Raw genomic sequence first — 26,926 nt, forward strand, 5'->3', positions numbered from 1 at the left:
ATATAATATGTCAAAACTGTGTGACTGTAAATGATCTTTTGATAAGGTCAGACTCTGAAATGGAAAAATAGCTTAAGGTCTGACACCTACATCACAATTGCATGTACTAGGTAACATTTCAATAACAGATGCTGTGTTTCTGCTGCGTGATCACAAATGGAGATGATCACCCCACGCCTCGGGTGGAAGATTTGGGTTATGCTGGCTGTGCAGAAGTCTGAAAGCCAAAAGCTGTTCCTCTTGGTGTAGATGAATCCAGACTGGCACCTGTGAGGTTTGTCCCTCATCTACATGGCTTGCCATATGTCTGAGCCACCCGTTGGCAGGGGATGCATTGGCAGTGCAGTCGCATGTCACCCAGTCCACAGCTGAGCTGGTCGCCCACAGTGCAAGCCCTCTGTGCATCCACAGGTCCTGTGCTGGGCATCCTTAATCAGAGCTAGTTTTGTGGGAAGGACTGTGCTTTTTGCTGGGAGGTTTTTCATAAAGGCTTTTCTACCTCCTCGGCACTTCAGAGTGGATAGTAAGCAAGAAACTTACTGGTCTGTCATAAATAGTGTGCTCTTTCAAATTCTCTTGGTTTTTTAACTCCTAGTTTATTTTTTACTACTTTTAAAAGCAGTAAAAATAGTCACCATTGCAGCAAGTTAATGGAAACAGCCAGCATCTGGAGATGTTTTGACATGCAAGAATGACATTTAATCATTTTCTGAAAGGATACACAACTCTTAAGCAGTGTCATATGTCTAGAAGTAGATATTTTATTTTGTAAGTGTTTTATTGGAAAACACTTTGTAGATGGTTTCTGCACTGTTGTTTCCCCAGTTCTGCATGACAGAAGTAATATTTATCTTCCTGTTGGCACAAGCTAAGTAATTAAACAGCAGTCATTTCACCATAGCTCATCCATAACCATAGCTTTGATATAACTAAGACCACCAGTTAGTTGTCATTATTAATCAAACTTTTTCTGATCAATTTTAGAGAATGGAAATGAGTCATATTGAAAAACCTTGTACAATTTACCTGTACTTTTAAAAATACCACTTAGGCAAATCTTGTGCGTTTGAAGCTCAGCTCTTGACCAGAGATGAAACTGTGATTATCTCCACAAAGATACAGACTGTATCTAGCAAGGATGCCACTCTTCATACTCTGTTTCCTCATGGACAGGGTTGCATGTTTTCATGGGACACTACCTAGGTTATGTGGTCTGAACCATCTGGAACACGAATTTTCAGGAGAAAAACCTTTTTGTGGCTGTGTTTTAGATTTAGCACTTTTTCATCTTGTCTACTGGATAGGCAGGAAGGCAGCTGCAAGCAGTTTTCTGTGCAGGTGCTCCAGGCAGGCAGCGGAAGGCATGCTACAGCTGTGGTTTGGTGTTGTGCTTAGGGAAATACCAGCCTTACACATTGCCACCCTTCCTACCCTCCACATCAGCCTGCTGCCACCTCCGTCCTGTTGGTACAGCTGCTGCAGCAGCAAACCCCCTGACAAAAATAGTCATTCTGTGGTTATTCTTAAAATACACATTTGCATTTGGAGGGCTCTGTATTGTTTGCAGGTTTTCTTTTTCAAATTAAGCAATGTGGTTTTGGACAACAAATATAAAATAAATTTTCCTATTTAGATTACTTTCCTAGGCTGGTTGACCTAGTCTTAGTAAGGTTTAGTGTAAAGCCTGGGTATGGTTTAGTTGTGGAGGACAGCCTCAGGACAGTTTTTCAGATCCAATGTACACCTCTTGTTTCTTGTGTTTTCTGCCTGCTCATTTGAGAAAAATGCCATAGGACGATGGAGCTCCGAAGGAGCTCCGTTTAGTCTAGGAGGGGGTGATAAGGGAAGGGCCTCAGGCACTACTGTGTGCTCTCTGCTGCATCCTGCCCTCGCAGAGCGTGCCTGGGGACTTCACTCTCTTCTGTATCAGTTCTTATTTTGCTCAGGTTTCTGGCAATGAAATGTGATTTACAAATGTAGCTGTTTCACAGTCTCCTTAAGTCATCCATGGGCAGAGCTGCTGTTGACAGACACTATTCCCACCACTCTTTCCAGAGGGTGCTGCCACCTCCCTGCTGCTGCAGCATGGCTCATTGTGCCATACACCATAAGACTGGCCTGGTGAGTTACCCTGTTTTGATGTTGATGAGTTAAGTTCATGCTCTTCAGTCTCCTGGTGTGCTTCCTTGTGCAGCCCCACGAGCTGTGTTGGCAGGAACAGGATGAGCATGGGAAGGATGCAGGAGAAGGGCAGGGATGCTTATTTTAGCAGTAATGCTGTTGTATGCCAGCTCTAAGTGACCTTAATCCTAGTCAAAGGTCCTGCTTTTCATCACTCTTTGAATTAATGCTTCAGAGAATGGAACCGTATTAGGGTTTATTACAGTGCCTGGAGTGAAGAGGAGCGAGCAGAGGCTGCCACATCCCACAGGTGTTAGTGGGAGCACTGGATCCTGCTAGATCATCCTTGTCCTTTTTAGCTCAGTAACCAGCCTCTGAACGCCTCACTGCTGGAAACAGGCTTGATGCAATGAGCATCCTTAACCAAAGTGTGTCTTGTAAGACTGTTTAGTTACTTTGTCTCACCTGATGAGATGGTTTTGGTCTGTTGTGCTTGATGAGTTTAAAAACAAACTGAAAGAAACTTTTTCCTCCTAAAGACAAAGCAATAAAATTGGGAATTGGGTGGTTATTAAAGAAATTACTTTTATTCTCTCTTTTCTGTGGGGTAAAGCTAATGAAGGCATCTGCTGACGGGTGATACTGTTTGGCAGTGAGGTTAATTGCCAACTGAAACATTGATGCAGTTTCTTTTCAGAAAGAAGAAAGAAAAATAATTGAAGGATCATTTGCTAGTGGAAACATGATTGATTTCATATATATGAGGAAAGAAAATTAACTAGTGCTGCCCTCTTGCAGTTCAACAGCAAGACAGGCATTAAACTAGTGTCACTACAGTTACCACTTTGTGATGTTTAGGTGCAATTACTGGTTTTATGAATAAAAGGTAGATAGGGAGAGTTTCCAGTAATCCTCTGGACGTAATATATCACTGTGATTGCCTCATGCAGCAGCTCTTTGATCTGAAATCTCCTAAATCTGAGGGAAATTAAAAAACCCTATTTCTGTGAAAACCAATTTCCAAAATTCAAATGGTAGGTGCTTTCTTAGGAGCAGTATCACTTGCCAAGGAAGCTCAATAGATAATTTTCCTTTCTCTTTTTCTTTTTTTCTTTAAGTACTAAGGATATCCTGGGTACAAGTGTCTGTCTGCAGCTGGGGACATGGTGACTTTGGTGGGGGCACCTCTGGTTTCCTCAGTTAGCTCTGGGTGACTAGAAGGTAATTTTTTGGGTATGGACTCATGGGGACCTGCTTTGTTCTCCTCTTCACATGAAGTGGTGACTCTGAAGGTTTCATGCCTTCCTATGGCTGTCTTCAAAAGCTGGAGAAGCCATTTCCTCCCTCCTCTGAAGAGAAGGCACATTTGAGTGTTTTTTGATTGCTGAAAATCTGAAGTATGTCTAAAATTTGTGCAGTCAAACTGGTGCTGCTGCAGTCTTTGAGACATTCACTGTTCTGAACAACACCAGATGTGTGGTGTTCCTAAATATGTATATGTTGGGGATAAACAAATAATGAACTAATCTGTACTTGTACAGTGTGCAGAGCTCCATTTGTGGTCTTTAACAGTCTTTATTTTGTTAGATTGAAGAGTGTGTGTTAGTTTTTTTCATGGTGTAGCAATGCTAATAATCTGAGAGTTTTTTCCTGAGCAAAGACTTTACATTGTGTATGTGTTTTATTTTTGTATGTGCCATATTTTTAGTATTTTTTTACATTACTTATGCCTGTCTAAAATACTTAAAAAGAGCAGTTCCTCATCACCCATCATTGGTGTTAAGTAACAGCAGGGAAGACAGACGTGAGATGGTATTAAGGCTTGAAAAGTGTAGAGATAGCTGTTGAAGATAGGTGGGTTAGGAGGACAGGTATGATGGAAGGGCCAGAGATAGAAGAGTGGCAAGTCCTAATGAGGAGGTAAGGTTATCATGAGAGATTTAAAGGCAACTTGAGGAATTTTGATCAAGTCTTCAGCTGTGCAGGGAACAGGAGATGGGTGGGTTGAGAGTCCTTCTGCCATTTTCAGGGTGAGCTGTATACACTGGGCCTTCTGAAAACTTGTTTCAAAAGTAAGAGTTCTGAGGATCATTCCAACAGTGCTCTGACATTTGCTTTGGTTCCTTCTGCCTCATCCTGTATGCTTTTGATGGAGCAGACACTAAGCTCTGTTTAAGATATCCAGAAATAGCAGTGTTTTGTACTCATTTTACAGAAAGATACCCTAACTTTTTTGATATGATGTGCTTACTTACTTCAAAATTGATATATTCTAAAAGAAATGTATTGGTGTGAACTACAGTGGATGTTTTTTGCCAGTGGCATGTAATGCGTCATTGTTCAGGGCACTAATGGCCACTTAAGATTGCAATCAAGCCTCTTTCTGCTCTTGGCACTGATCTAACCAGTACAATGTCTGTTTGGCCTCATGGGGCATTCTGCCTGTCATTTCTTCCAAGGCTTCATAGTTGTATTGGGAAGCATGTTGAGTTTGAAATGATACCAAAGTTTGTGTGTTACGTTTTTCTGTCTGCCCAACCCACCCAAGATAAGACTCAGTGTTTCATCTTGCAGTTAGGATTGTTTAATGACTTGATGCAACATAGGGGTTGGGACAAGTTGGGAACATGGGTTCTTGGTCAATCCCAGTGCCACAGCTGTGTGTCAAGGCTGATGGCTTCATTAGGGTCCTTAATTGTGTGCCCTTGCATTTTAGGCTTTATCATCTTCCACCAGGCAGTTTCCTAGTCCTTTCCCCTTGTATTAATCACAGTAGTTGTCTGGCTGACTTCACGCTGCAGAGCTGTGTTCAGCTGACTGCCATCTCTTTTTTTAGATCACTGCAGAGGTCGATTCCTCCAGTCGATCAGGAGCTGCTGGAAAAGACATACACTGCTGTAGTTATGTAGCTTATTAATCCTGGAGAAAACACAAAACGAATTGTGTGCTGTCTTAATTATATGTGTTCTTATGAACCTATTAACCTTATCATCAACCATTTCTGATGGTGGAAAAAAGTGCTGCCCCTCCTTGTTGTTTGAATGGAGACACAGACTTCCCCCCCCCCCCCCTTTTTTTAACTATCCTACTGTTGTCTGGAAATCTAAACTTTAATCCAGAGTTATTTAATATGCTTGCAAATCTCGAAAATAATAAACTATTTCAAGTATGATAGAAGAGTCAAAATACATGCAGTACAATATTCACAAATAGTTTTGTTTTGACATTTATCTTGCTGTAGTTGTTCTGCCAATTGGCTTCAGGCACAGCTACCAAAAGAATGAACACATGTTGCATTCATTAGTTCTCATCTGGCTGTGCTTCGTCTTGCAAGACAGACAAAATCATGATCACATTAAATAGATTGTAATGCATTTGTAATACGAGTTCCCTTCTGCTGAACAGAATGATAGCTTTGCAAAGCTGCTGCTTTTAAGCCATGATATTTTGCTTAGTTTTCATATAATGGATATGAGTATATTGCCAGTGATGTCATTGCTTTTTCGTCTCGAAACGATGTCATGTTAAAAACATTCCAATAAAATAGTGAGCGAACTGCTGCCCCCTTCTTTCCCCACCGTGTGAACTCCCCGTGTCACTGCTTCTGTCACTCCTCGTGTCGCGCTGTGGCTGACGATAGACGGATTGTGTGCTGTTTCTGACAGACAGACACGCTTTGATACAATAATGGTTTATCTGCATCTGCCGAGGGAGGGTTTTGTCGTTAGTCAGGGCTGCTGGTTCTTTATGCCCCGAGCGCGGACGGACGGATGCTGTGGGCTGTTTGACGGTCCGTGCGGCGCTGTGCCCCCCGGCCGTGAGCACCGTGCGGCGCGGTGGTACCGGCGCGGGGGTGTCGGTTCCGATTGCTGCGGTTCCCGGTGGGGAGGGGGCAGGTGCCCGTGTGCGGGCAGCTGCCCCTTTCCCGTTCGGGAGCAGCTCGGCGGGCTCCGCTTCCCCGCCGAGCAGGCCCCGGGGGGCCGCGGCCCCCGGCCGGTGCCGCAGCGAGCGCGTGGCCGCCGCCTGCGGGCGGCCCCTCCCCGGGCCCGGCCCGGCCCGCCCCCGCCTCCCGCGCTCGCTCCGGGACAGGGGCACGGGCGGCGGGACCGGCAGGGCTCCGTGGCCCGGGACCGTGTGCTGGGCTCCCGCCGGCCGTGCCGGGGCGCGGGAGCTCTCGCTGAGGCGCGGCGGGGCCGGCTCGGCGGCGCTGGCGGCCGGGGGGATGGAGGAAGGCTTGGCCTGCCTGGCCGCAGCCTGCGACCCCTCGGCGCTCGCCACCTTCTGCACGGGTAAAGTACCGCGCCGGGAGGGCTCGCTCGGGGTGATCCCCGGCGCTCTCCGCTCCGCGTTTCCCATCCCTGCAGGGGAGAAAGGGGAAGCCTGTCAGCCCCGGGGTAGGCTCTGCCCGGCGAGGTGTGAGAGCGGCACCGCGCCTCCCGGCAGCCCGCAAGGTGTGCCTGCCCCGGCGCTGAGGGGCGCGCGGCCCTGCGGCATCCGCACCGCCAGAAAATCGACAAAAGAAGGACAAGTAAATAAAATCGGGAAGTGTGCGGGTAGCGGAGGAGGCGACAGGGCGATAACGATGAAGCTAATACTGGCTGGACAGGAGGCGCGGAGCAGCGCGGGTGCCTTCGGCCCGGGGCTGGGACAGGGAAGAGTTTGGTGCGAGGGACCTTCCGCAGCCCTCGTGGAAGGGCGGTCTGGCGTGTCCAGCCTTGCCTTTGGAGCGCTCCGTTTGCCGCCCTCCGAGCGAAGAGCCGGAGGAAGCCCCGGCGGGACTCGCGGGGCCTCAGGCAGGCGGCAGTAAAGGCTCGCTCAGCCTGGCGAGAGCAGAGCTGCGCCTGCTGCAGCTCTCTCTGCCTGAGGAACCTGTACTTGCCCTTCAGAACTAAGGGCTTTTCCCTCTTCTCGCTTTGTTTTTACCAGTGTCGTAGTTAAAATGAAATATTTCCGTTCATATTTCCTTTCTTTGCACAGCTGCTCTCAAAGCAGCCTCTCTTGAGTGCGAATTAGGTAACTAATTGTAGCGTTCTGACTGTAGCTACCAAAACTTCATGGTCTTAAAAAGACCAACCAAATAACCCTAACCAAGAATTCCTATCAGAGATAAAGCGTGTTCCTCTTGTGCACGGCGTGGAAGTGTTTTACTGCGAATGGAACAGACAGCAGCGAGCGCCCGTTCTTTGTTTGCTGATTCATGCCGTGCGATTTGGGTACAAACGCAGCATCTTGCACGTGAAACTTACAGCCCAAAATACGATGGTGCACAGAAAAGTTTTCTTAAAAATAAAAACAGACAAGTGCTTAAGGCGTAGATTTCTATGGGCATTAAGTGGAAGAAAGGAATGCCCTTGCTATAGTGTACTTTGTTAAAGTGAGCGATGTGCACTGTGCTTCATCTGCTTCAGAATTCAAAGCATTTGGTTTAGAATTCAAGATGTTGCAACCCTCAAGGAAGACGGGAGGGTAAATTGGAAATGTTAGCATTTTAAGTACTTAGTGAGTTTTTTTTTTTTTCGCAGGCTTGCAAGGATTTTTACTGTGGAGAAGAAAAGCTAATGTTTAGCTGTTTGTCTTCAGAACAAAATTCAAAAGAACAACATATTTTATGTCTGTAGCTTGGGGCTTTGTTACCAATATGTAGAGGTTTGTGTGACCAACATTTCCACTGACTTTAATGGCTTTTAACAGGGGTTTCTGTGGCTGTCTGTACAAAATGTAACAGTGTCTCAAACTTCAGCTTGAGGCGTATCTTGAAGTTTCAAAGTGAGTGGGACATCATGGACTTACTTTTGAGATTTGTGTAGAAATCCAACAAAACAAGATGCAAGAAATGCATTCTTTTCTGAATGCAAATGTTCTATTTTAATTTTGTTCTGTGTCTGAGGAAGTTATTTTTTTTAAATCTTGATTAAAAACTAAGTATTTTGCTGGATAAGAGTTGTCATTTGTAATTAAAAGAAAATGTGGCTTTGGATATTCTTAGCAGGGTAGTATGTTTTGTTGATTTAAAACTTGATTCCTACTTGTATGGTTAAACCTAATATGCCTTTATATCAGGTTTTCCAATGACTGCATTTTGGGTTGTGTGTAAAGTTAGAGTGATAAGAAACTGGTATGATGGAGAATCAACAAGTCCTTTGTTCCTGTGAAATGTCTAACTTCAGCCTTGAGGGCTTTTTGCAAATTTGCACTGGTAACAAGTATGGAAATGCCTGAGATTAAGTTATAGAAAGTATCTTTTTTTTCTTCTTTTTGTTGGGCTGGACATGCTCATTCTTGCTTTATTTAATGGAGCTTAAGGCTTTATACTGACAGTAGGGTATTTCAGGTGAGGGTTTTGCATATAATTTTTTTTAATGAGTATCCTATAGTGATATGCTTTTCCATAGAAGCCTTACTACCTTTAATTGTGAAATTTATTTTTTTTTTTGTGCACAGGTGTCATTGTCCATACCTCTCATTGCCCGTTTCTTGCCAAAGCTAAAAATTAATTCCTATTTCAGCAGTAAAGAACTAGCATTTCCTTATACTATATAGTGTACAAGTGCTGATAGGCAGCTTAATAAAATCTTTTAAAAAGCTTGTCTGGTGTCAGTAGGAAAGTTTTGGTTGTTTTTTTTTTTCTAATTAGCCTTTTATAATTAAAGCTAAGGCAAAGACATGTCCCTTAGGAAGAGGATAGCTATCAGATTGAATATGGGCTTGAATTTATTTCAGACAATACAGATCAGGATAGAAATTTTCAGTTTGACCAAGGGGAATATTTACCTGCAAACAAATCTTCAGTTGGCATGCTTCTAGATTAAATATTCGCCTCCAGTGGCACTTGACATTGAAATTGCTATTTATATATGGGGAAAAAATCCAAACAAACTCCAACATCCTAGTATTTTTAAGCTTGCTTGCTTTCAGACTCTTGATTTGTAAGCATTTGTCTTTACTGTTAAGACTAGTAGAGAGTATGCTCAGGGTTTTTTCACAGTGGGATTGGCCAGTTCCTGGAAACATTGATGGCAAAGGTGGGGTTCTGTCTGTGGCCCTGCAGGATTTCTCTGGGGGTGACACTGAGTCTGCCTTGGGCTCGGTGCCTCTGGCAGGGGGCTGTCACTGTGCCAGGGAAGGCGCCTCGACTGGCAGTGGCTTTGCCACCTGCCTCGCTGGCAGGCAGTGACAGTGGCTGGCACATACTGCTGTTCCTGCTGCCTTGCTTCCCTGCACAGGTGCTGGTGCAAAAGTATTTAATTTGAATTAGTATCTGACGTAGGGGACTGTGCTGTAAGTATTTGGGTGTTACAAGAGCCTTTTTCTTTCTAGTGCATGCAGCACTGTGTGTACACAATATAGAATTTCAAATACTGTAGAACTCGGGAGGGGTTTTTATCTCACACTATTTAGAAGCCCAGTACGTTGCCTCAATAGAAGTCTCATTTCTTTAACTTCATAGTTACCTTTTTAAACTGTAGTATCATTTTTGGGTAACTTTTTTTCTGTTTTGCCAGTTAAGATCTCTAGCTGGCTCTGAGCAGTTCTAGGAACATGTATTAGTCATCAGAAGGGGGTTGAGGGGATAATAGTGACTTGTGCAGGGTAATGGTTAGTGTTTTTTAGCAGTTGCAGAAAGTAATTGCAAGTTGAAGCAACTGCAAGCCACGCTTGGAAGTTGCTGAAGTATCGGAATTGGTGAAATGTCAGAGGTGGAGTTGACGCAGCAAACTTGTCATTAAAGGTCAGCTAGAAAGGTTCTGACTGCAGGCACTTTCTCAGCACCAAGTCTTTGCTCTCAAATTTTGAGTAATGCCCCGATTAAAGAAGTATCTTTATGAATCCTACATCGCACCCCTGCTTGGCACAGAGAAGTAAGTTCAGCAGGAAAGAGGTGGCATTGGAAACTTCCCTCTTGCAGCTGGCTTCTTCAATGTGCTCCTTCTGCACAGAGCCAGAGCAGCTTTGAGAGCAGAACTTGCAAAGAAATACAGGAAAAGTGCTGGACATGCAGCTCCTGCCCTGTGAGCAGGGAAGAAGGAATAACCAGACATGGCAGTCAGTCACAGCTCTTTATTGCGGGATGAGAAGATGCCCTTGTGCATCATGAAACCAGGATTTAGACATGTCTTCTTGCTTTGCTCTATTCTTCCAGCACCTTTTTTGTTCTTTGTATGCTCTAAAGATGCATCAATTTGTTGGGGTATGCCCTTGTTTGCCTGTGAAGCTCTTCAGAAGCATTTAAAACCATGGTAATGTCCACGGTCTAATTTTTGATACCTCTGAAATGCATCAAAGGGAGTGTTCACTTCCACGAGAACCTGGTTTGAGTTGACCCTTCAGGTTTTTGCATGATTTGACTTATTTGGTTAAAAAATGCCACAATGTCTTGAGCATTAAGATATTTTTTAATCTTTTCTTAGGTGATAGAGGTGAAAAAAATCAGAGCTGCAGGTGTCACCCTGAGTGGTTTGCACTGATGTTGTGCAGTTTCTGTGCTGGGGTTATGTTGTGTGTGTGGTGGCAGAGTGGCCCTCAGGGCTGTTGGGCAGAGGTTTGGCAGGAGCTGGCTAGTGAGCTGATCCAGGTGAAAACTAAATGGGGGTGGAAAAAGTTTTCTATCAGGTAGCCACCAAAAATTATGTCCTTCAGCAGATACTGGGGTAGAAAAAGCAGCCTGATCCTTCAAGGAAGATCATCCCTTTTAGCAGCAGCCCACGGTTTGACTGGCTTAAGAGCAAATGAAACCATGCCCAAGACAGTAGTACTGCAGGCTGAATCAATATTAAAGTTAGGACAATTTGTTGTTTTGACTTTTGATTTGATCTTAATGTGTGGAAACAAACTCAGTGTCTTCCAGTGTTTCTGCTTGCTTTCAGCTTCAGAGTCTTGAATGATTATTTATGAACAACATTGAACTGAAGAAAACATCTAATGACTTTCACTGAAGAAATCTTCTAATTGCCAATCTTCACAATATTCTATGCATTTTTGCAATCAAGGAAACCTTTAGGCATGTAGTGACATGAAAAACTGCTGAGAGGAAAAAACAAATTTGACAAACTTTTTTTCTTTGAAGGATGCAGTTCAAACTTTTAAAAGTATCGCTCTATACTATAAATAATTCGAACTGTTTTGTTAGAATTTTGCTCAGTAGAGGCAGCGCTGTGCTCCTGGTCCTGCTGTGGCAGGATCACTTGTCCTTCCACCTTTCTGGGAAGTGTTCCCCAGCTCCCCCAGATGTACATATTGCGTGTCACGGAGCGCTCTGGCATGAGAACTTTGTCCTGTGCAACTTGCAGGCTGCAAGAATGGTCACACCTAGTTAGAGTGTGGGCTTGCACGGGAGTTGCAGAGGGCTAAGTGAAGGCAGAGACTTGGAGCATGTTGACACAGTAGGTTAGTAAATGTGGATTAGTAGGTTAAACAAGCTGGCATTTAGTCTTGAGTAAGAGCAGTGTGCTTGTGTAGTTACAGAATGGAAGCTGAGGTGCTGTTAACTCTCTCTTGGGCTCACTCCCTGCTGATTTATTTGGCCATCCCCACGTTGCGGCCCAAAAAAACATATTTTGTTAAAATTACGGTCGTCAAATAAGATTATGAGAAAGTCTAGAAGATGCTGAAAAGTAATAAAATAATTTTGCTCCTGTTTGTGTATTCTGTTTTGGTGGGAGGAATATTTTTCATGCATGAAGGATCCTGTTATTTTGGTTGGCAGTATTATGTGGAAATAGTATCCTCCTGGATGGTTCTTTTTTATGTATAAATAGCTGAATTAGCATAGCTAATGCTTACTAAGTGTATGTGGAATTAATCAGTCCTAAAACATAAGCATTAGTGGAATAAACTAGATAATTCAGTGGTTTAAGATAATAGCTGCTTTCAGAGTAACTATTATCTTTTTGGCTTTAGATTGTTCCCTGCACAGTTATCAAACAAATAAAAACCTCCGGGGTTTAAAAAAGAGAATGAAACTGAATTGCAAACACTGGAGACCTACAATATGTAGCTTTTTCCAGAGTACTTTTCACTGTGAGTTGGAGTGTATTAGTAAAAAATCTGTAAACTTTATTTCTGTGGGTTCAGGCAGGCCTAACCTAGCATAGCTGTTCCTGATGTATTACAAAAAGCTGGAAGTGTTACCCAGTGATAACCAGAGAAGAGCTTTGGCCTGGATCTAAAAGGGACTGACAGCTGATGTGGCAGTGGTGGGTTGAATGGCAATTCAGAGGCTCTCTGGTTGTGTTGGTGCTCATGTACTTTTGGAGAAAAAAAACTGCTTTTTTGTTTTTTTTTTTTTAATTGTGTCCTTTAACAAATTAAAATCTTCACTTTCTGTGGTTGCTTTGATTGTTATCAGTTCTTGATTGATTAATGCCTTAATTTTGAGGAAGAAGGAAGGAAATGGGAAAAAATGCAACTTACTTGTAATTTGTGACACTGCTGTTACTTAGTCTCAACCACTTTCAAGTCTTGTTTTCCTGTCCAGTGTTTGTAGCACTTGCAATGTTTGTAATACTGGGCATATCCATGATCAGTCATTGTTGCTATTTGAAGGGCTATGTGTCTTTTCCTAAAAACTGTTACTTTGTAGCCAATAGTAGGAAAAAAAGAAACCTGAAGATTTTTTTATGCTTGAGAGACCCCATCTGTAGGAAGATCAGATAGGTAATTTGTTTATGATACAAAATGTCATGTATTTAAGCAATTTTGATAGATACATCCCTTTTGAGTGTTCAGAATTTGCCAAACGTTCCACACAGAAGTGTGCTTCCCTACAGGGTCCTTTGAGAAGAAAGGAAGAAGCATCCTTACGGAAAGGCATTTTTCCTGCTAAGCAAATTCCATGCACACATGCATGTGTGATTTATCAACAGTGACTGTGATAGTTCAATTTTGTGTAGGACTTCTGCATAAAATACCTTCAAGGTGAAATTTTAGAAGGTCTTAGCCTGCCTATGCCAACCAAAGTGTTCTCCTCAGTGATTGATTTTTCTCTGGGAAGCTGTAGCATTGTGTAACACTGTTAGCCAGTGTTTGTGCTTGCTTTGCTTCAGTTCTGAAATCTGCTTTGTGGTTTGGCCTAAATAAAGGTGAGACTTAATTCCTCCCTTTTCTGGAGAGTTTTCCATTTTAGGTGTAATAGTGCCAGGATTAGCAACTGAAATTATGTTTAAAGCAGGCTTCAGTTTTATGCATTAATTTCTGCAGAAGTGGCCTAACTGCAGCTTTATAAAGTAGATGTGCAGTGACACATAGAGATGTCTGCCATGCTGTTCAAGAGTTCTTTCCTGTCATGAACTAAATCTGTTTCATTTCACAATTACCTCATTTGTTTATAGGGCATTTGTGGGAACTTGTTGATAGTGTCCTTGCTAAGGAGAGTGCGGCAACACTTGGTGACAGGTCTGCAGTCTGAATTGTCTAAAAGACTATCTTTGCAAAATAACAAATGTTAATATTGATGTTTCTTCAGCTCTTGAGAAGCAGTGTGTTGCAGGACAGTCAGTCTCCTGTCAGGTGGCAGCAGCAGGAAAGGTGTGAGCAATGCTTTCCACCCACTTTGTTTACAGCTGTTACTTCACCAGGGCTGCTTAACTGCTAACACAACAAAACAAAAGACCTTAGCTAAAGAACAAGTCAGTTTAATTGTATTTATGCTCACTCCCCATTTTTGAGGGTGGCTGTTGACTTTCACCAGCATAGATACTTCTTATTGCTCTCTGGCTTGTGTTTTATGCACATAATGTGCAGATATTCCATTTATTTCTCACTAGTTCCTCCTCTCTAGTAACCAAATTGGTTAATGTGTGATGAGTAGTTGCAGATACCACCTTCCAGGCTGGCTGTGTGGGAACCATGTGCTTTGTCCTAGCTTAACTGTGTCTATAGTATGATTGGTCTTTATGGAGATGGGTTAGTTCTTTTCTATGCAAAAAAACCCCAACCAAACCAAACTGCTGTGGATTTGGTTCCAGCTGGAGCAAACATGAGCTGGTGTAGGGATTTTCCTCTAATACCAAAGCTGTAAGCAGTTGCAGAAGCTGTGGAAGCTTCTTGGTGGAGGTAAACAAATGCGGGATTTTGATTGCTGCAGTTGCAAGTGCTGTGTTGGATCAAGTTTGTGATTAGAGAGCTTTAGTCTCGCATTCCTAAGAAACAGTGGATTTTTAAAAATATCAAAACCAAGCCTTGTGTCTGTTCTTGCTTACAACACAGGGGAGAGGTAGAATGGCTGTGAGATGGTATCCTCTGCAGTAGGGAGGGTAACATTTGTATTGCAGAGCTGGGATGAGGGGTGCCTTCTGCAGGAGATGCTGCCCAGGGGGATGGATGAAGCATGACAGCCTTGCAAGCACAACCGGCTGCTCCTGCCCTGCTGCGGCAGAATGAGTACTCCCACCTGGAATACTGGAATGAATACTCCCACCAGAAGGCTTGTCTCTTAGAGGCTATTTTTTTTTTTTTTTTTCAAGGGAGGGAGCAGATTGTCATCCTTAGGTTTTGGATAAGAAGATACAAAGAGGGACAGTAGCTCTTCAAGGTCACTTTAGCTTGGAGTGAAGTTCACAGTTGGTGTTTTACTGAATGGGCTCTGGTACGGAGAGGTAATAAAGCAGTGGCCACATAGGGCTGTGAGTAAGTAGAAGGAATTCTTATACCTGAAATACCAGAAAACTAAGATAAGGCAGTGAGTTGGTGGGTCTGTTTCAAAACAGGTTTTCCCTTTATCTGCAATCACTGTGTCCTGTGACTTGGCACGATAAGAGCTGTTAAATAGCACTGTGTATGCCAGCGCTGTGCCTCCCCCTACTCTGGGGTAAGAACGTTTCTGCTGAGCACAAAAATGCTCAGATCCTGCTTTTTCCAGCAGTGCTGAAAGAGAAGGCTTTCCCTGCAGGGTAGATGAGTGTTTTGGGAGAAGGAGGTCCGTATTTCTTTGGGAAAGGAAATTATTACTACAGGCCAGGTTTCTATTTTTCTTGATGGAGTTTTGCATAGTGGCACTTACGATAGATTGGCTTGGAATAGCACAGAATGAGATCAAAGAAACGGTTTGTAGAGTGGTATTTTTGATGTTACAAATTAGATGTTTATGAGTCCTGGGGGAAAGAAATGCACAGCACAATGAAGCGGCCAGTACAAAATTTAAGAAATGTTCCAACACTTATTTACAGGGATAATGTCTAACTTGATTTCTAGATAACAGAAACTAGAGATTATTAATTTGTGTGCCAGGATTTGAGATGAGTAGAATTTTGTAAGTAAACATCGCATGGTACAAGATAAAATGTATCCATAAAAGAAGAGGCTATTTTGCTTTGCCTGATGTTATCTCACTTAATGATTTCAGTGCTTTTCTGTTTTGCTGCTGTAATGGTACTCTAGAATTGATGAGAATATAGCAATCTTAGAGTAGAAACTTCTTCCCTCTAGGGCAAAAACGTACTTGTTAAAAGCATACCACAAACAAAAACCCAGTTAAGTTAGTTGCCCAGATAAACAATAAATATTTAAGATATTGGAAGATTGCCATAAGTGTCAGATTGAAAGTATGTTGGTACTACTGAATTCAGATTCTTTGCAGCAGAGGAGACGGGCTGCCAGTAACGGGGAATGTTGGACTTCGCCTGTGTTGTTGCAATCTAAAGATTGAATGTTTCGCAAACTTGGATTTATTCATATGTTACTAGAAAAGTTTATGTTTTGGAAATAGAGCTTGGATAATCAGAGGTAAGCTGTATGAATTTGGGCTTAAATTTTGAAAAAAAATTTCTAAATATATTGACACTTCTTTGAGCATGAATTAGCACCATCACTGTGACAAGAGCAGTTAAAAAAAAAAGTGGTATAAGGTGGAGAGAGCAATGGAGAATCTGAGATTACTGTGAGTGCTCTTTTTTTCTCTCTTTTTCCCTCCTTCCTCTGCCCTCCTTTCCATTTACAAGCCTCCACACCAACTTGCTTGCCTGCCGCATAACCTCTGGTACCTGTCTGTGCAAATGAGTTTGCACAGTACTCCAGGAAAACCAGTGTTTCAGATGGTCCTGTGTTTCTCTGTGACCTCTGTGCATTCACTGGGCTTTGTGATGTTTTGGATAGCAGTACTTTTGTCTGAGCCTGACTGTGGTTATCATCATTCATTGTGTTGGGCCGATAGTGACAATTAATGCTGCCATCTTTTTGTGGATTGGTGCATTAAGGACATAAGGTTAAAGAAGAGCGTTCCAATTTAGAAGTCAGACTGAACTTAAAAGTCAGAATTAGGGTTGTCCTTCAAAACTATATTGAAATCATATAAGTAGTAAGATGCATGGAGGTCATAGTCTCTTCCAAGTTAGAACTCTGAAAAGGTTATTCTTCCTCTAATAGCAGTTGGTTGGTATTTTGAGTTAACTTTATTTTCTTTGTGTGTCTCTCTCTTATTTTTATGGGAAGGCTCTTAATCTTGCTTCTTGAGAAATTGCATGCATTTAAACACTGACCTTGCTACAGCACTTAGGGTAGCACTTAGGTTACAGCCCACAAGTGTTAATTAACCTTTAGGCAGTGTGGGATGATGAATTTAATTTCATTTAACAGATGAAGAGTGTCGTTAAAAAGAGATTAAGGTCAAAAGCATCTGCTAATTACCTAATTTTCTAATTAAGTAGTCGCCTAATTTGAAATTAGAAAAGCTTGTTTGTCAAAGTACAAGGAAGGACTGCCCTGTACATGTCAAAGCCTGATTGCTCCTGGTGGGAGCTGAGCACTTTTCCTCACTGAGGTCTGGTGTTTTGGGGTAGGCACAGCAAGCAGACTCCTCTGCAGTGAGGCTTTGGGGGAGTGCAGGAGAGATGCTTTCCTATTCTTGGTGTCCTGCTGTGGCCACCGCGGAGCCCCACGCGGGAGCTGGCTTTGTCTTTGTCCTGTAGAGCTAAAGCCGGTTGAGTTTCTCCATAGGGTGGCTTGGGTGCCATTTGCTTTTGGTGCAGGGAGCTGAGTGGTGGCTGAGCCCTTGGTGAAAAGGAAGACTTTTGAATGTGTTACTTCTTCAGCATATGAAAGGTTGTTTTCTTAGAAAATTTTAGCTAGATTAGTTTGGGCATTAGGGAGGATGGGGATTAACCTACAGCATTTCTTGCTCGCTTAATTTGTCACTTTTAAATTAGCATTTTAGAATGGAAGTGTTCTATCACTTCTTGCACAATATGAAATATTTCCAGTGAAGGAATACTAATCTATGTGTGCTAAAGTGTTAATGCATGTGTAACTTAGAGTAGAGCAGTTTATTGCTGCTGTCTCTGGTTTCTGTGTAAATTTCCAAGTCTCTGTGTTAGTAAAGATGCCCCCTGCCCCTCTCCTTACTGTGACATGAAAATGGGGTGGCACCAAATATTGATAAGAGCTTGGGGTGGCTGGGATAGCTGCTGAGCCATTTATATGGGGGATCCCAAGTGGGTGCCCATAGCCACTGTGGATTCTGTCTATGGGATGTAGAGGTCACTGATTTGTAGCAGAAGCAGTATTTTGGAAGGGGAGGGACTTGTCTTGCAGGTTCAAGGCCAAGCATTGAAGAGCAATATCAGGAGGCAGGCAATGTTAGGGGAAGAAAAGTACTTAAAAACCACAAGGCTTTTTAAGCAGTGGGTGGGGAAAACCCCGTAAGAGTAAGAATTGTCTACTCTTGAGATGCATCTCAGTGGAGGTGGAGCTGATAGGGAGTATGCAGCTGGGGAAGGATATGAGGCAGTGCCTGCATAATTATCTGCCTCTTCAAGTAATCAAATGGATACCTGTGTCAAATATGAGAAATGTCTGTAAATGTTCTGTTTTTGCAGTCTGCCTATCAAAGCTAGTATCAGCAAGTATTAAATATAAAATTTTTGTGCCCAGTAAGTTATACAGTTACTGGAAACTTAGGCAAGCAGAACACTCATGTTGATCAAATATGGTATGGGTGGGGCTGTGCCCTGTGAATCTCATGCTGATGTTTTTCTAGATTATCTGTATTAAAACTGAGTGTTTGCAGCAGCAGATACACAAGCTTATTACAAAAATATTTCTATTTTCTGTAATTTGTGGTTATTATTGGGTTATTTTTTGTCAGGATGTTTTTGTGTTATCTTTTTATCTTTCTCCTTCCTTGGTTTTTCATCTCAGGAAAATAAAAATATATGAAAGCCTATGTGCACAAATCTGTTTAGCATATACAAGTAGAGCTACTAATTGTTAGATATGAAGTGATAAATCGTCTTCTGTGTCAGAATAACTCTTTCAAATAAATTTGCTTGAAAACCTGGATCATGTTCTTTATAATGTAATGATGCAGGCTCACAGACATGAGCGTGCTTCAGACTGACCATAAAGCAGTCCACAATACCAAAGGCCAGTAGCAACTGTTGCCCTGCAGAACATTCATTGGCTTCAGCAAAATAATCTCATGGATCATCTACAGAAAAATAAAATACTGCTTGCTGTGGACTTGTGATCAAAATGGTTTGTGTAATGGCTAGTGTAATGGCTATATCTTTTTTTTTATTATGATTAACTATTTGTAGAGGATAAAATTAGATGGGTGTATGAAACATGAAGAAAATCTCATGAGCTGTGCAAGGAAGACAGTCTGGTTGATGTGATGGTCCTCGTGCAGCATCAATCCTGACCAAATGAGTGTGACAGTGTGTCCTTCCTGAAAACCTGAAGAAATGTCTTTGAAGGAGACAAATTTAAGGTTTAGCTAGTGTTGAAAATGTTAATATACTGCACTGTCTACAGTCAGTGACTTACCTGTAGCTATCTCAGAACATCTGCATTGTTACTCTAAAAAGAAAATAAAGAATTTACACTTGTGTCACCAGTAACGAGAGTGAGATCAAGAAGTGCATTGGTTTTAATTTGGTGCAAGAAAACTGGAAGCTTAGGGAAAAGAATGAAAAACTAGCAAAGGAAGCCAAAGATATGTAAGGTAGTTGAGAGAGTTAAAAGGCCAGAGTCTTGCGCTTGCAGGAAGGGAGAGCTGGGGAGAACTTCCCACTCCACTTCCATGCCATAAGCTCTAGGTTCTAGGATAATGCAGTATCATTTGGGTTGTGGGGGAGCTCTTTGAATCCTCTGTGTTCATGTTTTGTGCTCTAATTAGTATTCTTGGATTCTTTCCATGACTCACATCCTTTACAGAACTGAGATAATTTGTGCATGTGGTGGCATTTGGAGGAGATACTGTGAGCAAAAAGTATGGAGCCTTAATTCTACTTTTTTTGTTACTGTTGTTGTTGAAAATTCTGAATTACAGATACGGAACAAAATTCTTGATCGTTGCACCTTTTATAAGCTACTCTCAAGACAGATGATCTGCAGAAAACTGAAGAGAGTTTTCTTTCTCATAATGTATAGGAAAAATAAATTTGTCTGGTATCTCTCTGGAAATTTAAGCCTCATCCAGAGTCAAATTTTTCAGTGCTCTTTAGAAAAAAATTGGAAGTTATACAAATACATACTTTCCCTCACACATGAGCAGATTATGGTCCTCATGAGAAAAGGTTCCTTGGGGACAGTTATCTCCCGCAATTGTCAGCCAGATCTTTATACCAGTCTCAGTAATTTCTGTTCCTTTTCCCTAATAAAAGACTCTTACCACTCTGGGCAGAATACAGAAAATGCTGTGGGTGCCTGAATAGCCAGGGGTTTAAAATTACCTGTGGTTTATGTAGCTTTATTGGATAAAACACAGGATTTTCCACCCCGTGGTTTACATTTCCATGGGCTGGAGTTTGTAGGATTTGTTTTTCTTTAATGCTGCTTATGTCTAAAATGAATTCCTTACTTAGATTTAGTCAAAGCTGGGAGGAATTGACTCAGAGGGGTGATAATGGATGCTCTGGATTTGCTGAGGGGGCCCAGACTAGATGGTTCAGCAGTAAGATTTTTTTTTTTTTTTTTTTTCAAATGTAACCAGTTCAACATTCTCCTAGGCAGCAAATGATGAAGGGTGATGCTGTTCAAATGCTGGTACCCTCAGATGCCTGCTAGATGAAATGTGAGGAGTGATATGTGGTTTGGAAGGTTTGTTAAGTACCATCACTATGTCCTGGATACTGGTTTTGGACTCCTGGCCCAGGCTAAGGGGCAGTTTGAATTGCTGCCTTGTTGGATCTGCTAGGAGTGGTTTGATGCTTGTGGCTGTGAGGAGTCCCACACAGTGGAACCTGTCTGTTCAGTGCTGTTCATTGACCATGAGAAATGAACCCTCATTTTTAGACTCATACCGGTCTCTCATGAGTACTGAATACAAGCATCCCATGTATATCCCTTCTTACTCCAAAAGCAAGGGAAGAATTGATGCTTTCCTAGCTAAAATTAAAAAATCAAACTGATGAACTGTGACAAATAACAGCACATCTTATTTTGAAAGTTGTAGTACTGTATGGTTAGACCTAGCATGTTTTTGCTGTTATTTGAATGTCAGTACTCTTACCTTTAACCACTTTTTAAGACTGAAATACCTTGGATTCACATCTATGTGGATGTCTCCTCACTATTACCAGTGAGCACTGTAGATGGTGCTTTTTTTCCACACTGGATCCTGTTCCCAGTATGTCCCTTAAAGGCATAAGTCATGAACAGCTTAGGAAACATGACCAGCGCATCAGAAATGGTGGTTAGGTTATAATAAGAATAAACAGATAACTAAAAAGGTATTTTTAAAATGAATCAAATGAATGAATTAATAGTTGACTGCACTTACAAATTACTTGTTCTATTTGCCTAACTGGTTTCCCTTTTAAAATAAATTTCCCTCTGGTTTAGTAGAAGAAGAGCAGCTTATGGAAGGCCTGGATAGATGCATGTCTATGTCAGCACAAGGGAAAGGACAGATGTTCAGGAGTGGGAGAAGAGGAAGGGAGGAGATGGAATTTTGCTTCCCATTGACCGGCTTTGTTCTTACATTAGAGCTGTTTCCTCTCTGAAGTAGGAGGGCACGTCCTTGAAGGAAGGGTTGTTTTTTTTTTTAGCTTGAACTTCTTTTGAAGTAGTACTTTAGATTATAAAATATGTTTTCAATTAAAGAGAAATCTGGAAGATATTTTGAAAACTTCAGTGAAGAAAAGGTGTAACTGTGCAGATTTGTCAGAATGATTTCATGGATTCCAGCTTTGTTTGCTTTTAGGGCATCTTCTTTTAAGATAATCCCTGTTGAGTTACTTTTCAAGACACTGCCAAGAAGGGCATGTTGGAATTCAGATGAATATTTGCTGTAATGGGTGAGATATTTGGGTTGGGAATTATTAGTTTTAATTCTCTAATAGTTGCCAGGGTAATTATATGTTTGTCATCACTTGAAACAGACGCTGCTTCTGTAGAATGATAAAGAACAATGAAATGTCTTCCAAAGTGTGCTACTGTATTCTTTGATCAACCAAATTAGTCTTGATTTCCCAGTGATATCCTTGTCCTCCAGCTTCTTTCAGTGTCTCCTGTGTGTCCTGTGCCTTCTCTGCAATGCAAGGCAGCCACTGGTGGTTTGGAGCCTCCCGTTGTACAACAGGACACATTGCTTTGCCTGGTTTGGAATCAGCTGAGTGGCTTAACTTTCTTGGCCTGCTCCTCATGCCTCATTTCCATTTCTGACAAGCTGTTGGGTTGAAGTTGAGTTTGAGGGTCCTTCTGCCTGTCTGTGCTGTGCCAAGGCTTGAGCCTCCCCAGCGCAGCTCCCCGAGGAGCACATTGGTCAGCTCCTCTGCCATCTCGTCGGAGGTGTTGAGGAGGTCAGAGCATTGCAGCTCACCCTCACAGGGCTGTTGTTCTTCCAAGTTCTAGTAGTGACATAACTGTGCCTTTGGGAGCTGCAGCAGCCAGCTAAGGTGGCTGCCGCACCACAGTTTTGGGGTGCTGGGGTTCAACAGCAGCAGTCTGGTCAATGTTAGTAGTTCATGGGAAATACAGATATCCAGGGACGTGCAGAGCATTTGCTTCTGTGCTCATCAGAGAGACCAGTCAGCAGTGGAGCCTTTCCTGGTTTGGTAATTACTCTTGTTTGGACTCTACACAGGGAGCACAGTAATATTTGGCTTCTAAAATGATGATTTGACATAGCTACTTATTCCTTTTGCAAGTGTTTTATAGTGATCTGCTGTATGTTTATGCAGCCTGGGAATGTATCCATAATTTATCCATTATAGTGGATAATATCTATTAATTAAAGACTTTGGCCAACAAAAAAATCAAAAAAACTAAGTTGGGAGGAGTTTTCCCCCTTTTTTCCCCCCCTCCTCTTTTTTTTAGGAAATGTCAAGCTGCTTTTTTCTGTTTGGACTGCTAGTCAGTGTAAGAGAAGTTAAAAAGTTTATAATATTTTGCAAATAATTGTTCTCTGGAGTGTTCATTCTGTCTGGTCCACTGCAGCTAATCCTTGCAGGGTAGTAGAAATATGAATTATATGATATTTTAAGTCCATGTGCTTTCCTGAAGTAAAAGCTTTTCTTCATGGATTAATGTTCATTTGCCTTGGTTCCTTTTTGTATGCCATATTGGTGTGTATGCATGTAGGAACTTTTCCCAGCTCCTTAAAACAGATGGGGATTTATGTTTTGAACTTGAAGGTTTTAATAAAAGAATCTTACACAGCCCTTCTCAACCTGGGGTAGGTGTCACAGATCTGGGTTTGTAAAGTCCTACTGAGAGAGCATTGAATGTGCTGGGCTGTGGATTTCTGCATATAGGGAGGTACAGTTATGGATGAGGGGATTAAAGGTCTTTTTGTTGAGTCCTAATCTGTTGACTCTGGGTCTCAATTTGATTATGTACCTTATTAATTAATTAATAAATTCCCCTGCAGTTCTTTTCATCAGCCAGAATGAATATAGTACTAACCATGATGTGTACACTTCTGCTTTTGCATTAACCAAATAGTGAACTAAAACAATATGCGAAACTGTCATTTAGGGGTTTATTTAGGATTATTATTTTAACCTTAAATGTTCCTTTATCAATAATAATTTTGGATATATTTCATTACTAAAAGGTTTTTAGGGTTTTTTACTAATTATTGTAGGAATTCTGTTTGTATCGTGAAAGTATTAATTATGATTCTTTATTTTGGTTGATTCAATTGTTGGTCATTCAGTAGTGACTATCATGTTTTAACTGAGTGGAAGTTAGCGTTAAACTCCTTAATCTCTTCCATAATGAATTCATTGGAGGAATTTGGCTCAGTATTTCTTTTGTTTACATGTATTTTGAATGTGCCCTTATGCAAGTATTTCAAAGATTAAGGCTTTTTTTTAGGGAAAATCAAGGTATTAGGATTGTGGCTTATATTAAGCTTTTGCTCCTTAATGTCTTACTAAGATTAGTGAAAACTAAAGTTTAGAGTGTGAATCAAAGTTTACTGTGCAAATCACAGTAATAGTACTAGCTGTTTACATTTAAATTTGCTGTAATTATTTTGTAGAATATGAACTTAAGTGAACTATAGAATACAGGTGATTTTTTGTAAAGCTATATTAGAAGTTCGTTACTGAGTTTTTAGGAAGCCTCTAACAGGATGGGTAAGGAATTCAGTACCTTGTGATTGAGTAACATATTCTTTCAGGTTTTTTTTTTAAGTGATTGGCCTATGATTTATTAGAACAGCCAAATACAGAAATCTGTTATGTGTTATTTTGGCTTGGCAGAAATAATGCAAAGAACTGTCAAAGGCAAAGAGTAAGCAGAAGCTGTAATTTCCTTTTTACCACTGAAGAATAGATTTGGCTGGGTTAGGCCTTCAATGCTAATCTATCTCTGTGTGGCCAAACAGATTTTTGGAACGTTTTTTACTGCATTTATTTTCTCTTCGCTTCAGGCCAAGTGTTATAAGGTTGTATGTTTTTTGGCACATCCAGGGTGGTGATGTTAAAAAAGTTAAAGAGAAGGAATTGAAGTTAAGAAGTCTGATCTAGACCATTTAAATTGAGATTGCTGCTTGATGCAATTAGGTCATTGTTAACAGTACTTGGATGTTCAACTGTGGAATTTTTTTTTAACTTTGAAACTTGCTTTAATATTAAGAGTCATAGTTAAAATTCTTCAACAGTTCCACAACAGTGTTGTTGCAGAATTTTACCACAGTTTTTTACCTTTTTGGTTAATTTAGTTGGTTGTTTAAATAAGGTTAATTTCAGTCTTCCTTCTGCTTGTGAGCATGTTTTCACAGGAAGCACATTCTCTCTTGTGGTTTTGATAGGTCCACACTCTTTAAGCCTTCTGTCTTAGTAATGATTTCTGTCTTGAAGCATTAATTTGATGTTTGCCGTAATATCTGTTCCTTATTTGCCTGAACATGTTTGTTAGAATGTCTTCAGTATTTCAGAATGATGGGACAGATGTACTGTGCTGTACATGCCTCTTTCTGTGGCTCTTAATTCAGAACAAAGCATTTCAGTGCCTCTTTCTGCTCTGCTTTTCCCCTGTACAGATGACAGCATCTCAGCTGCCAGCACCTCCGATGTCCAGGACCGTCTTTCAGCCCTGGAGCTGAGAGTGCAGCAACAAGAGGATGAAATCACCGTGCTAAAAGCAGCCTTGGCTGATGTGCTCAGGCGTCTTGCTATCTCTGAAGACCATGTAGCTTCTGTGAGAAAATCAGCACCAAGTAAAGGTAAGGCCAAATTTGGTAAACTCTTCCTAGAGTCAGGCTGTGTTATCATGTCAGAATGTTCTCCACTGGTCACTTGTTTTTTCCCTTTTCTGTCTCATTTGGGAAGGCAGATCTATTTTGAGCTGGAGGGGTTAGGTTTATAATAGTGGCTTAAATATATACAGCCAAGAGATATCTGAAATATGCTTGGTAACAATTTTATGGTCTTGATACCCCTGAAAATTTTCCTTTCTTCTTGCTGAAAGGTTCCTGTTTTAATTTCAGTGGTGGAACATTAACCTGCCACTGGAGGTTCTGGGGCTTATGGACAGTTTTGAGTCTCAGCTTTGACTTTGCCTGGAGATAACTCATGAAAGTGCATATTAGAGACCACATTTTCTCTTGCTCCTAAATTATAACCAAAACAAAAGCCAAAATACATTGCCACCAAATAAGAAGGCTTTCTGAATGTAGTTATTTTTTGTTCCAGTATAGAGAACTCACCACCAGTAGATCTCATGTCAGAAATGACCATGTAGCAGTAATAGCTCGTTTCGTTAGTCACTAGTAACTTTTATACTGTAGCAGTGATATATGTAGGATTGTTTAAAAATAAAAGAAACTAGATACTTTTTGCACTAATTTTTATATGCTTCACCCCCATCCCCCATGGACATTTCATTTTGTATTCTGGAGAAGTATTTGAATTGAGTTTTGAACTTACTCCAACTTAAAGTTGTGTATTTGAAGAGAATTATGGCTGTGTATGTTTCTGGTGTATATCAGGTCTCTGATTATATAAAAGATTAAGTCATATTTCAAATAAATCACAGTTTTAATTCGCCATAATTGCATGTAACCACATCATGCCATGCAGCATAGAGATCTCTGGGATCAATCCCTCTGTGAGTATTGCAGTGCCCTAATTGCACCTTTGCCAGTATAGCACTGAAGTGATACAATGTAGCCTGTGCTTGTTTGGGTGACCACTTCATATAGGCTGAAAGTTTGAATTATTTTAGATGTGACAGAGGGATCAAATTCCTTAATTAAGTGTTTTTGCAGTCTCTCTGCCAGATGGAAGGAAGTCATGATGCTTAATTGGCTTGGGTTCTGAATCCTGCCATTCTCTCTTGCTTGCTAAATGGTAGACTGCTGTCATCTCTGCTTATAAATGCAGCTTTTATCTACCCGGTTTACATGTCCGGTCTCATCAAGATTGAAGCTTCTTTTTCCAACTCTTTTTAAATATAGCTTTAGTGGATATTTTTACAAAATCACTCTGCTGTCTGCTGTCCATTATGAGAAAGAAAAATGTCCAAGTGAAAAACTGTGTGCACCATAGTGCCTCATTCTTCCTGTTTAAATGCAGAGGAGCTGGGATGTGCTCAAACATGGCTAAAAACCTTTGGCTTGGAGCTAACACCCAGCAAACTTTGTGTACAGGCAGGGCAGTTTTCCTGTGTTCTGCAAAATGCCTTGGGGCTATCTCCTTTCTGGGGGTCTTGGGACCGTACTCAGTTCTCTAGGTCCTTTTGTTTGGTGAGAAATAAACTCATTATTTGGGGGAGGCAGAGCAGAGGGAGGGTGGAATGTCTTCCATTTGGTCATATTATATCTCTACAAATGAATGGCAGCAGCAGGGAACTGTGAAGAAAGATATGGGAACAGGGACAGATATATCCATGTATGATCTAATTCACTGAACTTAAATGAATTATGACTAATTGGCACTGTACTTAATTGGTGATGGATGTGTTCCCGTTGTGTTCGGTTACACAATACCACCAGACAACACATTAACTTCACTGTTAATCATGAAATCAGCTGTATATAGAATTCACAGAAGAAAATGCTTACATACAGAGACTGGAATTTTAAGAGACTAAATTTAGACTTGAAGCATAAACTTGGGATTAAAACAAGTTCATACATCGCTTTTTGCAACAGCCTAGGTTCTACTTTTGATGTCTGTATTTTAATTTTTTTCAATGGCCAAAAAACTCTTTAAATGTTTTAACAGAGATAAATGCGTAATTTCTTTGAATAAGTAGTATTAGGGGATGGTCTGAATTGCCATTAAAAAATAATACTAAAGAAGTAATTGTCAGGTTTTCTTTAAAGTATTATGCATGCATATAACCAACTTACTAGTCAAGTCATGATTGCTGCAAAGGTAACTGCATTCCTCCAAAACTCATTTTGGTGTTTGTGATCCTG

General features: G+C 41.2%; 1 protein-coding gene across 5 annotated transcripts in view; it reads left to right on the forward strand.

Annotated features, from left to right (window-relative positions):
• EML4 (EMAP like 4) overlaps positions 1-26,926 on the forward strand; it is a 146,813-nt gene that overhangs the window by 54,356 nt on the left and 65,531 nt on the right. For 4 of the 5 annotated variants that reach the window (XM_059841149.1, XM_059841150.1, XM_059841152.1 and 1 more), the window contains exon 2: positions 24,545-24,727. In XM_059841149.1, coding sequence (XP_059697132.1) covers positions 24,545-24,727 — 183 coding nt within the window. Of the gene's footprint in view, positions 1-6,201; positions 6,411-24,544; positions 24,728-26,926 lie in introns of those variants that run through there. The other variant, XM_059841151.1, reaches the window with a different exon arrangement.

This window comes from Haemorhous mexicanus, chromosome 3, assembly GCF_027477595.1.
Source record: "Haemorhous mexicanus isolate bHaeMex1 chromosome 3, bHaeMex1.pri, whole genome shotgun sequence".
NCBI lineage: Eukaryota > Metazoa > Chordata > Aves > Passeriformes > Fringillidae > Haemorhous > Haemorhous mexicanus.